Source organism: Propithecus coquereli, unplaced genomic scaffold (genome assembly GCF_000956105.1).
Source record: "Propithecus coquereli isolate 6110/MARCELLA unplaced genomic scaffold, Pcoq_1.0 Scaffold821, whole genome shotgun sequence".
NCBI lineage: Eukaryota > Metazoa > Chordata > Mammalia > Primates > Indriidae > Propithecus > Propithecus coquereli.
In genome coordinates, this window is record NW_012154408.1 from 45,977 (window position 1) to 61,188 (window position 15,212).

The 15,212-nt window shown below is 54.2% G+C and overlaps 1 protein-coding gene across 1 annotated transcript in view; it reads left to right on the forward strand.

Annotated features, from left to right (window-relative positions):
* PDE6B (phosphodiesterase 6B, cGMP-specific, rod, beta) overlaps positions 1-15,212 on the forward strand; it is a 34,383-nt gene that overhangs the window by 9,112 nt on the left and 10,059 nt on the right. The window contains exons 4-8 of the mRNA XM_012663692.1: positions 12,983-13,123; positions 13,206-13,280; positions 13,759-13,823; positions 14,688-14,754; positions 14,989-15,036. Of these exons, the coding sequence (XP_012519146.1) occupies positions 12,983-13,123; positions 13,206-13,280; positions 13,759-13,823; positions 14,688-14,754; positions 14,989-15,036 (396 nt within the window). The remainder of the gene's footprint in view (positions 1-12,982; positions 13,124-13,205; positions 13,281-13,758; positions 13,824-14,687; positions 14,755-14,988; positions 15,037-15,212) is intronic.

A 15,212-nucleotide genomic window follows, 5' to 3' on the forward strand; every position in this document is an offset into this window, starting at 1 on the left:
ACACACAGCACACATCACACACACCACACAACACACAACACACACCACACACACCTGATACCACGCACCACACACACCACACACCACACACGCCACACACCACTCACCACCCACCACACACCACACACACCACACACACCACACACCAAACATACCACACACCACCCACCACCCACCACACACACCTGATACCACACACACCACACACCACCCACCACACACCACACACCACACACATCTGATACCACACACACCACACCACATACTACATATCACACACTATATACACCATACACACTTGACACCACATATACCACACAACACAGACAACACAGACACCTGACACCACACACAACATACACAGCACAAACCACACACACAACACACCTCACACTACATACACCACACACCACACACAACACACATCACATACCACACACACCACATACCACACACAACACACAACACATATCACATACCACACACCACACACCACACACACAACACAACACAGACATCTGACACCACACACAGCACACACACAACGCACCTCATACTCCACACACACCACACATGCCAGATGCCACACACACCACATATTACATACACCACACCCTGCAGACACCACACACACTACACATCCCACAATACACACACCACACACACTATACCTCACACAGCACACATCCCACACAACCTATGCCCACACTCCACACACGCTACATATGTTCCACATGCCCCACACACCACATGCACCCCGTACACCCCACAACCATGAACCACACACACACACTCCACACACACCACACACCACACATCACTCACACTACGCACACCACAAACAAGCCATTCACCACGCACACACTATGCATGCAGCAAACACACTTGCACACCAAATGCACTACAGACATGCACATTACACACGTGTGACGTACCACACTCACACCACACACCCTCGCAGGCGCCCCATCCTTCTGCTCTTGGTCTCAGGAGCCGGGCTTCTCCCTCTCCCCTCCCCCACCAGTGTGCTCACATGACCTGCACCTGCCCCCAGGTCCCTCCCTGCCTCTCTCCTCCAGGTGCGCACAGCCGGCTAGCCGCTTTTCGGCATGGACAGCCATTCCCTCTGTGTCAGCCAGTTCCCTGCCTTTTACAAATCTCTTTGTTCCGTCTCTACTTAAAAAGGGAAGATCCTCTCTCAACCCCTCCTGCTACATCGGGGCCCGGGGCTGGTCACACAAACTGTGCCATTCCTCAGACCCCGGATTTGGTTTCTGCCCATCATGAACAACTCCATGATTTGTGATACGTTCGCGGGGCTGCGCAGCCACCACCACAGCCACTGTGAGGACGTTCTCATCACCCCAAAGAGGAGCCCTCGCCCACTAGCAGTCACTTCCGCCTCGCCCAGCCTCAGATCGCCACTAATCTACTTTCTGTCTCTATAGGCTTGCCTGCTCTGGACAGTCATATACATTTGCCATGTTACTTTTTTAAAGAATTTTGTAGAGCAGTTTTAGATTCACAGAAACAATTGCGCGTACAGAGCAGAGTTGGCACACGCCCCCTCCCCACGCCAGCGCACAGCGCCCTCATTGTTAGCAACTTACATTAGTGTGACACGGTCGCTACAATTAACGAACCAATACCGATACGTTATTTTTCCCTAAAGTCCACGCTTCTTTCAGATTGCCTTAGTTTTTCTTTGATGTCCTTTTCTGTCCCAGGATCCCAACCAGGATCTCACATGTTTCCTCGCCACATCTCCTTGGGCTCCTCTTGGCTGTGACAGTTTCATAGAGTTTCCTTGTTTTTGATGACCTGGACAGTTTTGAGAAACACTGTTTGGGAGTAGCGCATGATTCCCCTCTATCGGAAGTTTTCTGATGTTTTCTTATAATTATGTGGGGTTATGGGGTTTTGGAATAAGATGACAAAGGTAAAGTGCCATTTAATGGAATGATATGAGAGGCCCCTACGTCAACATGACTACGGTGTGAACCTGAGCTGAGCCTGTGAGGTCTCTCCCTCGCACAGCCGCACCCCATGGCGCTTTCCACACCGCCCTCAGGAAGGGAGTCACGTGCACGGCCCACGTTTCAGGAATGCCCACCCTCCTGTAGGGTGGTATAGCTGTGTAGTTTATGTGGAATTCTTCTACATAAGAGATTTCTCTCTTCTCCCCCATTATTAATGTATCCAATCATTTATTTATGTCAGTGGGAACTCAGGGGCATTTATTTTATGCTTTAGGTTAGGGTATGATCCAGTACTATTTTATTTGTCTTCTTGCGCAAATGGTCTTGGCTTTGTCCACTGGGAACTCCTCTTTCATTTAGGTCCTGTGCCCCTTAACATACTCCCATCATTGCAGGGTTTTGTTTTAGTTTGGTTTGGTTTGGTTTTTAAACTTCCTTACTTTCTGGAACTACAAGGTGCTCCAAGCTTATTTGTATATTTCCTACCTGGCCCTAGAATGGGCCTTTCTCTGAGGAGCCCAGGACCTTTTACCAAGAGTGGTGTTAGAAGCCAAGATCAGGGTGCTGGTCGGGCTCATTGCTGCTGGGGGGTCACTGCTTCTAGGTGCTGTCAGTTGACAGAGCCAGGAGAGATGTGTATCTAGCCCTTGTCCATACACATACCTATCGATATTCCTGCACGCAACTTCTGTGTCTGTATTAAGGAAAGCATGCGTTTGACTGACGTCTCCAACCCCGGTCCACTACCACGTGGTCACTCTCATATGTGAGTTCCGACATCAACAGTGAGACACCCAGGAGCCAGCGCCATCCGTTCACTTACTTGTTTAATTTCAGTGCACATGTATCACAGGGTCGGAATTGCTAACCTAGCCCCATGGGAAGTAACTTTATCAAGTAGAGTTCGGTATTTACCAACAATTCCTTTTGCCTTCAGTCTTAGAGGTACCACTCATTTCCAAAATCACTCAGGCCAGCTCTTTCCCCAATCCCTTCAGTGAGGCCATCCCAGACATTCATAATGCAGTAAGATTATCGTGTCACAGTCTGCATTCTTTCTTGGATCCCCCAACCTACTAAATGATTTTTTTACATACATTAAGATTCACTCTGTCCTGTAAAGTTTATAGGTCTTGACAAATGAGTAATGACATGCATCCCGCATCACAGTTCATAAAGAATAAGATCAATGCCCTCAACCCCCTGTGTCCCACCTGCTCAGCCCTCCCCACCCCCACCCAAGCTCTGGCAACCAGTGATGTTTCTACGGTGTCTACACTTTGGCCTTTTCCAGACAGTCATATGGTTGGAGTCACACAGTGTATAGCCTTTTCAGATTGACCTGTTCCACTTAGTGATATGCATTTATGTTTCCTCCCTGTGTTTTTGTGACTTGGTCCCTCATTTCTTTTTATTGCCAAATAAGGTTGCATTGTAGAAATGTATCACAGTTTGTTTATCCCCTCGCCTACTAAAAGACATCTTGGTAGCTTCTAGCTTGGGGGAATTATGAATAAAGCTGCTATAAATGTCCATGTGCAGGTGTGAATGCGTTTTGTGTGAATGTGTTTTTAGCTTAACTGGGTAAACGCCAAGGAGGACGGTTGCTGGGTTATATGGCGTGACTGTTTTCGACGCTATGAGAAACTGCCAAAAAGTGACTTGCCATTTGGGTTTCCCCAGTGGTGAACGAGAGTTCCTGATGCGCTGCATCCTCACCAGCATTTGCTGTTGTCAGCTATTTGAATTTTAGCCAGTCTAATCGGTGTGCAGTGGTATCGCATTGTTGCTTTGATTTACGGTTCCCCAATGACAAATGCAGTTGAGCATCCTTTCACGTGCTTGTTTGCTATCCGTGCATCTTATTCCATGGTAAGCTGTCTTTTCAGATCGTTTGCCCTTTTAAGAATTGGGTTTTTTGTTTTCTTATTGTTTAGTTTAAAGAGTCTTTTGTATATTTTGGATACAAGTCCTTTGTGTTTGTTTTGAGACCCGCCTCATGTAAATTGGGGTTCCAGTGCCAGAGTGGCTGGCAGCCCCACCCCAACAGGACATGAAGGGGGCTGGATCTTGTGTTCCCAGTGTGCCTGCCTTGGGGGACTTCACTCACCTGGTGGGCAGCCTCCTGCCTGGCTGTCCCACCCCCAAGACCAGGGGTCCCCTGCACGAGGAGCTTGCTTACACTGGAGGGTGTCCCTGTGGCTCTCGGCTGACCCGTGTCCAGTTGTGCCTACCTGACAATCACTCTGGTGCTGGGAGCCCGGCCTATGTCCCCATTGGCGTCCCAGAGGGAACCTGGCCTTGGGCAGCTCCTGGTTCCTCATGTGGAAGGTGCAATTTCATTACACCAGCACAGTAGGAAACAGGTTCAAAGATTTATTACCTGCAGATGCCGGCAGGGAGGGCACCAAGAGATGGGAGGGCATCCTCCATCTGTCCCAGGTCACGAGGGCCGGAGCGAAGGGCCAGGCAGAGAGAGAGGAGGGGACGGGGACAGAGACTGCAAAATGGAGAGGCAACTAGCAGTGTACACAAGGGAGTAGGGTTTTGGTTACTTTAAGTTCAAGGGCAAGTGCCTGAATGGTCCAGGGAGCCCAGTCTGCTAGACACAAGAGATGCCTCTAAGTTTTTATCTCTGCAGCCAGCTCGGGCCATTAGGGCATGGCATGGAACTGCAAACTCACAAGGGTGACTGAGGACTGCTGCTGGTACGAGAAAGTTACACTTGTATTCACAGTGGATGCTGAGACAACCTAAAATTGTAAGAATTCACTACGATGCTTTGCAAATATTTTCTCATAGGGTATGGCTTGTTTTTTTATTCTCGAAACAGTGCATTTTGCAAAACAGAAGTTTTAAATTTTAACTAAATTCAACTTATCATTTTTTTTCCTTCATGGATTGTACTTAGTTTGTACTTAGATTATACTAAACCCAAGGTCACCTTGATTTTCTCTTATGTTATCTTCCAGAAGTGTTCTAGTTTTCTGTTTTCCATCAGGTGTGTGATTTGTTTTGCGAAAGGTGAAAGATCTCTATCTAGATTCACGTTTTTGCTTGTGGAAGTCCAATTGCTCAAGCACCCTTTATTGAAAGACTATCTTTCCTCTACTGCATGGCTTCTGCTCTTTTGTCAAAGATCAGTTGCCTGTATCAGTGTGGGTCTATTTCCGGGCTCTCTGCTATGTTCCACTGATGCGTGTGTTTATTCTTTCACTAATACCACACTGTCTCGATCACTGTAGCTTTCTAGTAAATCTTGAAGTTAGAAATGTCAGTTCTCCAACCTTGCTTTTCCTCTGCAGTATTGTGCTGGCTATTCTGGGTTCGTTGCCTTTCCGTACGAACTTTAGAATCAGTTTGTCAATATCCACAAAATACCTTACTGGTATTTTAATTGGGACTATATTAAATCTGTAGATCAAGTCGGGAAGAATTCCCATCTTAAAAATGAGTGTTCCAATCCTAAGCATATGGAATCTCTCTCTTAGATCTTGGATTTTCTTTCATCAGAGTTTTATCATTTTTGTATATATGTTCTATACATATTTTATTAGATTTGTACCTAAATATTTCATTTTTGATAACAATTTAAGCAATAATTGTGTTCTGAATGCCGTGTCTAGGAAAAGCCGTTCATTCTCAGTCTGTATCCTGATAACTTTAAAAGTTGTTGCAAACATTTCTGAGCCTTTCCCCTGTACGGAGCTGCAGGGAGGCTCCAGGTTCCAGGTTCTCGCAGGGCGCCATGGGCACCTGAGGCTCCCTGATCTCTGCAGAGAAGCAGGACACTGCTTCCTTTGGGGTGACATGGCAGATACAGCCCAGAGCCGGGTCACTGTCTGGGCCCAGAAGCACTGGAAGTTAGAGTGCACGTGTCCAAGTGGGCCTCACACCCAGAGGACCCGGCTGGCTGGCAGGTGGTGGCCTCACATCTAGGCAGGGCCTCTACCCCAGGGGTCCGGCCCACTCCGCTCCAGGGTTGGCTCTGAGCATCCCCTTCTCCACAGCCCCTTTTCTCCCAGGAGTGGGGAGGGCCTCATCCCACCGGGCCTCCTAACTCAGCCCAAATCCAAATCAACCCACAGACTCCAGCCACAGGCCGTGGGCAGCAGGTCTGGATGCCTCTTCTGGGCGCCCCCCCATATACTTGTTCCCCCTAGGGGTCTCACCAGGGCCGAGCTCTGCCAGGATGGGTTAGTTCCTACCATTGACATCCTGGACCCTCCCAGCTACCCCACCCTTCTGCCTTCTTGGGAGTGGCCCCTGGATACTGTCTTAGGGCTCCCTGTCCTCCTGTGCCCCTTGGCCCATGCTAGCTCAGCGATCAGACCCACACTGTTAAAGCGGGTCTTGTCATTGCCTGGCTTTAGGGGCTCCCGCCTCCCCACCACCACCCTGGCCTCCTCGGGCACCAGACTGCAGCTGCCCCAGTGTTCCCCTTCCAGAGCCCCCAGACACCCAGGCTCCTTCTCAGCCTCTCTCACCAAGCCCCCGCCCACCCCTGCCCTGGCTGCCCTGCTCCCCACACACCCCTCCAGAAACTGGAGGGTAAGATCCAGAGCCGGCACTCGCGTCCCGCCCTCAACCCAGCAGGAGGTGAACTGCCAACACTGGGAAACATGGCCGACCTGGAGAGGCACGTTCCAGGCTGTCAGGCCTCGACCTCACGACAAGCGGGAATTCCAAAGCTCACGTCTGCACTCGGCACTTCCGCTTTCCGCCTCGACGTCACCTAGTCCTAGGAAAAGGCTGTTCTGAGGCCTTAAGCTCTGAACAGCATTTTTAAGAAACCTGACTTGCACAAAGCACATGCTGCCTCACAGCTCTTTTTGAAAAAAAATGTCTATAATGAGCAAAGTTTAGCTCCTGTGGCCTGTCTGACGCCTGGGCTTTCTGACCCTCTTCCTGGAGCCACTGGAATGAAAATGGTTCCCCTCCTCCACCCTCAAAACCTCAGCAGCGACCCAGGCTCCTCAGCTGCTGCCGTCCTGAGCACCCTGCTCGGCCAGCACCTGTCAATGCTTTTCCGGGAAGCATCTCGCCCGCTTCTGTCAGACCCAAGAGAAGCAACGAGGAAACCATAGGTTTGGCCCCAGGACGTTAGAATTTCTCTCTGACCTATCACACCGGTGGCCTGCTCAGGTCAGCGATCACCTCCTCCCGCTGCCTGGCCGTCTGACGGGCACCAAAAGCTGGATGAGGGCCCTGTTGGCGCAGGACTGTGGCCTGCCCACCTCCAGGCTGGCAGTGTCTGGAACCCGATGGCTCCTTGTAAAGGCGGGAGGATGCGCGCCCACCCCAGGACAGGTGTGGGAGGAGGGTGGGGCCTTCACTTTCAGAAGGTCTCACACTTTTGCTACACAGCAAATGGAAATGTTCAGAAGTCACGAGGCCGCAAGGAGGGGCTGGCAGAGTCTGCCCGGGGGGCAGTGTGGGGGGCCTGGCTGGTGCAGGCCCTGGGGTGCTAGACTCGCAGCTGGGGGAGCAATGCTGTGACATGGGCAGTCGCCACCCACAAGGCCGCAAGAGCACGGAGAATGGTGAACCTCGGTGGAATTACGAGGCAGCAGTGGGTCTGGTTACTTATTACCTTTGTTTACAATATAATGTTTTAATTCATGGATTTATATAGATTCATAGATTTGACTTTAATAACAGCTATGTTTAACAACCAGCTCTCAGGCACTCACAGCGAAACGTGGCCTTGGCGCTGACGCTGGGTCACACACTAGATTTAGGGGCCATTGCCGGGGGGCCAGTGGGGAAACGTCCCAGAAACAGGCCTCCTGTGGGTGGGGCTGTGCAAGGAGATGGCCCAGTGTTGGGACCTCGAGTGGCTGGGTCCCCAAGGGGCACCAGGTGTCGTCCTCTACTCCAGGGCCCAACAGGTGCTCAGCCCGGGGCGCTCGTGCTGACCACAGCCCACAGCCGGGAAGGCTCTTCCCTGGTGGATCCACGAGAGCCTCAGGCAGGGACGCTCTCCCCAGCGTGGCTGTCAGCCCAGGGATCCCTGGGTTGGGGCAGAGACCTGGGGTCCTTCTCCCCTGTGCAGGGGCAGCCAGACTTGCTTTCCTGTGGTACTGTCTGCCCCCTGCCCCCGGGGACATCCTGACACCTCCCTCCCGTGAGTAATGAGCACTTCCTATGCTCCCCTTCCACTTCCGTCCTCTGAACGCCCCTGGCTCCAAGTTCACTGGGGGACAACGCCGTAGCCCCGGGTTCACCTTGGAGCATTAAACCAGAACTCACCTAATCAATCCACAAAGGGCAAAACCACAGCTTTCAGGCTGACCAGAAGCCCAGGTCACTCAAACACTCACCCGGTGCTTTGCTGACGTGGCATGTGGCGGTGCTGGGCACGCTGGGCCGGTAGGCACAGGCCCAGGCCAGAGGGGTCACAGCTCCCCGACGGGGGCACGAGGCCCGGTGATTGTAGGAGCACACATGTCCCTCGCCCCACCTCGTGCTAACGTTTGATTTAACAAGCTTCCAACACTTAAAGTCGAGAGATTTCACATAAGGGTCTGAGATGCCAGCGTCTCTTCCCTGCTGGGCCCTGTCCCCCCCGGCCACTACCTGACGCAGGAGGCCTCCAGGTACCCCGGGGACTCCCCTTGTTCTGGAGTTGGAGTCGGGGAGCTGCCCAGGAAGAAGCTGGAGCTACCTGCCACAGGCAAGGAGGAGAAGGCTCCGGAAGGCCGGAGTATGGGGCAAGGCCCCCTGCCCAGAACCACCCAGACGCCGTGAGTCCTGGCAGTCGAGACAGAAGCAGCTCCAGTGCCCACAAACGGGCCGGCAGGAGGAGCAGATGGTGGAGAGTCAGAACCCGGGCAGCGAGGGAGGATGCGGGACACTGAGTGTGGCCAGCCACGCACTGAAGCTGCAGAGCGGGCTGGGGTCGGGCCAAGTGGGCTTGACTAGGGGCAGAGGGGACGCCCTAATTCCAACATGGCAGTGCGTAAAAATCTATCCAGCTGCGCCCCTGAGACGCCTGCACTGCAGTCGATTGCCGTGTGTGTACCCGACAACGCTGGGAAAGTTAAAAACACAAACAAGAAGGAAAGCGCAGAGGCCTTGGGGGCGGGCCGCCTGGGGTTAGACCACCTTGGATACAGTGTTTGGCTGCAGGAAATGAGCATATTAGCAGCAGTGGTGGCTGATGTGGGTTGGGGCAGGGGGTGACAGCACATGTTCTGGCTGGGGCAGGGGATGGAGAAGGTGAGGTCTCTCCTGAGACACTAAGCCTTCTCCCCTCCTCACTTCGTCCGTCTACCTTGGGACAGGTCTTGGGGACCGACATGCTCAGATGACTCAGACGTGCAGCCCAGATTGTCCCGAGCTCCCGCAGGGTGAGCTGACAGCTGTCCCTGACGTCTCTGAGCACCTGACGTGGGTTCTGGTCCTGCCAGGGCTTTGTCTGCAGTGGAGCATCGTGGGGCAGACGCATAGGTGACTCACACATGCACACACACACATGAACATGTGCACACACACGCACTCAGGGCTCCCAGAGCCAGGTGCTCTTCCCAGCTCGTGGCAGCCCTCCCCACAGGAAAGAAGGGCATCACCCCCATTTTACATGGTGGGGAAATCTCCTTCCTGTGGTCGCAGAGCTGTAGACAGGTGGCTGCATGACCCTCCCTGTCTGTGGGTCTTGTCACTCTTTGCCAGGGGCTGGTGCTCCCAGGCCATTAGCCTGGGTGCATGGAGGGGCTTATCTCTAGCCAGCAGATGAAGGATAGGCATGGGGGGTGACCATGGGGCCTCCTGGCGGCAGCTGGAGGCAAGCGGCAGAGCTCAGATGGTCTGTGTCCGGGCAGAGCATGCACGGCCACAGAGCACTCAGGCGCTCTGGGCACGAAAAGCTGTGCTTCCCAAGCCCACGGAGGTCGTGGTCGAGTGGGGGCACAAGGAGACGGGAACTCCATGAAGTCGGCACCAAATGGGGTCCTGTGGGGCACCAGGGAGTCTGGGTTAGGAGAGCTCAGGGAGGGCCTCCTGGGATGAGGGCTCCGAAGGCAGCAGAGCCTGTGCAAAGGCCCTGAGGTCTCAGGAGTGAGTGCCGTGTGTGTGTGGGATGCGAGGGAAGGCTCAGGCTCTCCATGGTGGACCAGGCACACAGTGAAAATGCGCCTGATGTTTCCATACGTCTTCGCCTGACATGTGGCTGTTACAGAGCAGCAGGCACCATGGCTATGTGAGCAGTCCATATTCAATTCTGTCGTTTTTCTAAGTCCTGGTCAGGACCCACTAACTCCAGTGGTGGAACTGACCCCTGCTGGAGTTCATGGAGCCTGAGGTCGTGTAGCAGTGTGGGCACGCCAGGGGTCAGGCATGCTTGGGGAAAGGTCAGAAAGGCTCTGAGCGCAGGCCTAGGTGGGTGAAGACAGGCCCATCGGCCACTCCCTGAGGCAGGCAGGTGCATCTGCCCCACAATGCTCCACGGCAGACAAAGCCCTGGCAGGACCAGAACCCACATCAGGTGCTCAGAGACGTCAGGGACAGCTGTCGGCTCACCCCGCGGGAGCTCGGGGCAGTCCCGCACATCTGACAGAGTCAAGGGCCACAGGAGAATTGCGGCTCCTGTGCGAGATCCAGGGAGGGCTCCAGGGAGAAGGGGTGAGACACGGGGTGGAGGGGCTGGGTGGTGGCCCCCCTGCAGAGGAGGGCCAGGGCCTCCGAAGGGCTGGTCCCCAGAGGCGAGGGCAGGAAGGACAGAGCTTGGACACGCTCTGGACGTGAGGAAGCTGCCGAGGGGGAAGTGACCACGTGGGTGGGCCTGGAGGACATTGCACGCAGGGAAATGAGAGAGATAAATCCGCAGGCCCTCACTCCGTGCGGACTCTGAGAGCGTTGCTCTCACGGAAGGAGGGTAGAAAGGTGGCGACCAAGGCTGGCGGGGAGGGCCAGGAGGGGTGGGGCAGGGCACAGGGTCCCCACCCGGAGGGCAGCTCTGGTGATTGCCGCACCACGTGGTAACCACCGTCCATGACGTGCAGTGGCCCCGCATCCACGGGCTCCACTTCTGAGATTCAACCAACCACAGGTGGAAAATATTCGGAAAAAAATATAAAAATAGCAATACAATAATTTTAAAAATGCAAGTTAGAGATCAGCCTGAGCAAGACTGGTGAGACTCCCATCTCTACAAAAAATAGAAAAATTAGCTGGATGTGGCAGCGTGTGACTGTAGTCCCAGCTACTGAGGCAAGAGGGTCACCGGAGCCAGGAGTTGGAGGCTGCAGTGAGCTATGATGACACCACTGCACTCCAGCTCAAGCAATAGAGACTCTGTCTAAAAAAAAATGCAAATTTTACAAAATATAACAACTATTCATGTAGCATTTACATTGCAGCAGGTATTATAAGCACTCTGGAGGTGATTTAAAATGTGTGGGAGGTTATACGCAGACACATCATTTTATATAAGGGACTTGAGCATCCACAAATTTTGTCGCGAGGGTCTTGGAGCCAATCCCCCCAGACACCAGGGGATGACTGTATTGTATACTTCAAAATTGCTAAAAGTGTAGATTTTCAACATTCTCACCACAAAAAAATGGTAAGTTAGATGATGGATAGGTTAATTAGCTTTACTGAATCTTTCTACACTGTATACATAGATCAAAACACCACATTGTACTCCATAAATACACACAATTATTATTTGTCAATTAAAAGTAAATAAAAATAAAATAAACTCATTGCAAAAAAAAGAGGCAGATGCCTATGGCCTTGGGCAGCGGAAGAGACTGGCCATGTGCACCCTCCAAGCACGAGCACCACACAGGAAAGTAGAGGTGGCCACAGCACCTCGTCTGTGCTGCCTCCTAGCTGCATGGTGGACGTGGTGTGTGCCACGTGGATTTGGTGTTGGGTGGCTTTTGGGTCTTTCTATCAGTTGCCTATCGATGGTGCACGAATTCGTATTTCTTTCATTCCAGAGGTTGCTGGTGGCAGCATGCTGGGCAGTATGGAGGGAAGGCAGCGGAGGGTCATTTTGGAGGCTGGGCGCGCTAGCCAGGCAGTAAAGGGTGGGGCTGCCTGGAGGCTCAGCGGGGGAGGGGGCAGGGCTGAGTGTTGGAGGCACTGGGGTCCCTGGCAGTCCAGAGCCCAGGGTTGCAGGTGCCGAGTGTCCAAGGGTGGAGATGCCCAGGCAGGGTCTGCTGATGTGAAGATGAAGATGCAGAGAGTCTGGGGGTGTTGGGATTCGTCCTGACATTGATATCTCCTGGGGATGGAGAGAGGGAGCCAGAGACCAAGTCGTCGTCACGCTCGGGTGGGGCCACTGCAGCAACAGCGGGAGGGCAGGGCACACAGGGAGGGGCCGCCTCCTGTAGGGAGGTCTAGGGGAAGTTGAGGCTCCAGGAGCCATCCCTGCCTGTGAGAGGAGGGGCTGGCCCCAGGCAGGCTGGAGACACCTGGCGACAGAGGGGCCTGTGTCGGGCAGTGACTGAGGAAACAGAGAAGCATGGCCAGGGCTGAGGTTGTGGGCCAGCGGGCTAGTCCAAGCCTGGTAGCAGCGCTGACCCACCGCCAGGGGCCTGTGGGGAGGGATGTTCGATGTTCAGGCAGGGTCTTTCCAGGACCCCGTGGGCATGTCACCAAATCGTCACTCTCAGACTCCCTTTGCTGAGGCCGCAGAGAGCCTGAAGTCCAGAAAACAATGAATTCATATCCATAAGCCACAGCTTATCACAAGCTGTCACCCAACAGCCAGTCAGAGGAATCTCTGGCCAAATCTTTGCATTCGAAGCAATTGATTTCTACCCAAGCTACCCGAGCACCAGGCCAACGCTGGCCGTGGGTGGCAGGGATGCAGACAAAGCCTGGAGGCCTCACTGTCCCGCACATGCCTGGTCCCCTGGGTCAGAAAGCAGGTTGTCACGTGCTCAGAGGAAACCCTGGGCACAGCATCTGTCGCTCCCTCCCAGGTGTGGTCAGGCAGGCGTGGGCATGTAAGTGTGGCCACAGGCTCACAGGTGTGCCACCCCCTCCAGGTGCTGCTGTGGTCAGCCAACAAGGTGTTTGAGGAGCTGACAGACATCGAGAGGCAGTTCCACAAGGCCTTCTACACTGTGCGGGCCTATTTGAACTGCGACCGATACTCGGTGGGCCTCCTGGACATGACCAAGGAGAAGGTGAGGCCTGGGGCTCTCAGGGGCCCTCCCACCCGCCTGGCTCGGCACCTGCACTGACCACCTCACTCTCTTCTCTGCCCAGGAATTCTTTGACGTGTGGCCTGTGCTGATGGGAGAATCCCAGCCGTACTCAGGCCCACGCACACCTGACGGCCGAGTAAGTCTTGGTGACCAGCTAGGGCCAGCTGCACATCATGGCTCCCTGGCTCCGGCTCCAGGGTGGGAGATGGGGTGGCCCCCAAACAAGATCGCCAGCAAATGTTTTGCTTGGCTGGGCTCCTGGTGCCCCCTCCGCCGTTGTCATAACATCTCCCCACGCAGGAGCTTGTGAACATGCATGTGTGCATGTGTGCACATGTGTGCAGGAGTACGGGCCCAGTTTGAGTGTGGGGTTATGTGGGACCCAGAGGGAGGATGCATCCAAATCAAAGTGCACGAAGCATCCCCCACGGGTACCAGCATGTATGCCCATGTGCATGTGTGTGGGTGTATGTGTGTAAAACATGCATGGTGGATACATCTGTTGTGCAATTACATGTGAGTGTGTGGTCGTGTGTGACTGTGTTTGTGGCGAGCAGGGCACCTGGAGTCTCTTGCATGGCTGGAAGGCCCAGAACCAATGTGTCTGTTTCTAGGAAATCGTCTTCTACAAAGTCATTGACTACATCCTCCACGGCAAGGAAGACATCAAAGTCATTCCGTAAGTGCCAGGGCTTCACAATAGGCGTCCCCGCAGGAGGGACACCCTCAGCCCCAGGTGTGGCTTCAGGACGACAGTGGGGTCAGCCGTGCCCGGCTGGGCCTGGGCTGCTCCCTGCGCTGTGGGTGTCCTGGAGCAGGGTAGGGAGGAGGAGGCTGACTTGCTGTTCCAGGAGACAGTGGGGAAAGAGGGGTGAGCTGAGGCACTGGGGACCTCCAGAGTGGATGGCCAAGGTCCAGGTGCACTGTCCAGTGGTCCTATCAGCAGCAACTGAACTTTGAGGCTTTCAGGGTCTTGCCTTGGCTCACCCAGCCCCACCTGGACAAGTGGAGCCTCTAGCGGGGAGGCCTGGCATTGCACTCCCCTGGGGGGCTGGGAGAGGAAGGGTGTCCAGTCCAGAGGTCAGGGCAGGACTCCAGCCTAGAGAGACTGGGCAAGTCGGTCAGCCTCTCCAACCCTGCAGCTGTGTGGCTATGGGGCCGTGACCCCACAAGCCTGTCAGGACCAGGGCCCTAGGCCCCAGAGAGCACTGGGACCCAGCTGCCAGGCTAGAATGCAAGTAAGGGCCAGGACTGCAGGACAGGTGACTGTGTGAGTCCCAGGAGCAGCCGTGGCATCCCCAGAAGGGGGCGAGGGCTCCTGCAGAGTGAGGGCCCTGGCACGGCAGAGCACTGGGGGGATGAGGCAGCCCAGATATCGCCAAACCTCAGGCCCCGCTCAAGTGCTCGCCACCTCCACGGCCCCTGCTCCCACCTGGAGCCCAGAGAAGGGAACAAACGTCAAGGCTCACACACTGTGCCAGGGTCTGCAAGTGCGTGTCTGACACAGAGCGCCTGGTCCTCTGACCCTCTGCTCTCCCCACAGCACTCCACCGGCCGACCACTGGGCCCTGGCCAGCGGCCTTCCAACCTACGTGGCAGAAAGTGGCTTTGTGAGTCCCGTGCTGTCTGGGCCTCGGCCCTGCCCTGGCCTGGTGCCTCCCGCTCCTCTCCCGCAGTCCCCCTCCCTGCCCGTCTGCCCGTGCCGCGGCCAGCCCTCAGCTGCTGCGCTTTGCCAGCTTAGAAGTTCGCCCCTTGCAAGTGAGACTGGGATGGAGAGTCCATTATAGAATCACATTATACCTTCAACTGCTTGAGGCGAAGTCGTTTTTCTAATTCTTTTTCAGATTTGTAACATCATGAATGCCTCCGCTGATGAAATGTTCCAATTTCAGGTACCTGTCCATTCCTTGATAAAAACTGTATTTTACTTGGGCAAGAAGATATTTTGGCACAGAAATGATGAACTGTATTAGCTTTTGCCGCATAAACAACCTCGAAGTCTCAGTGACAACAAGAAGCACGTGTTTCATGCTCATAGGTCTGCAGGTCAGCGTGGCTCAGCGGGTCT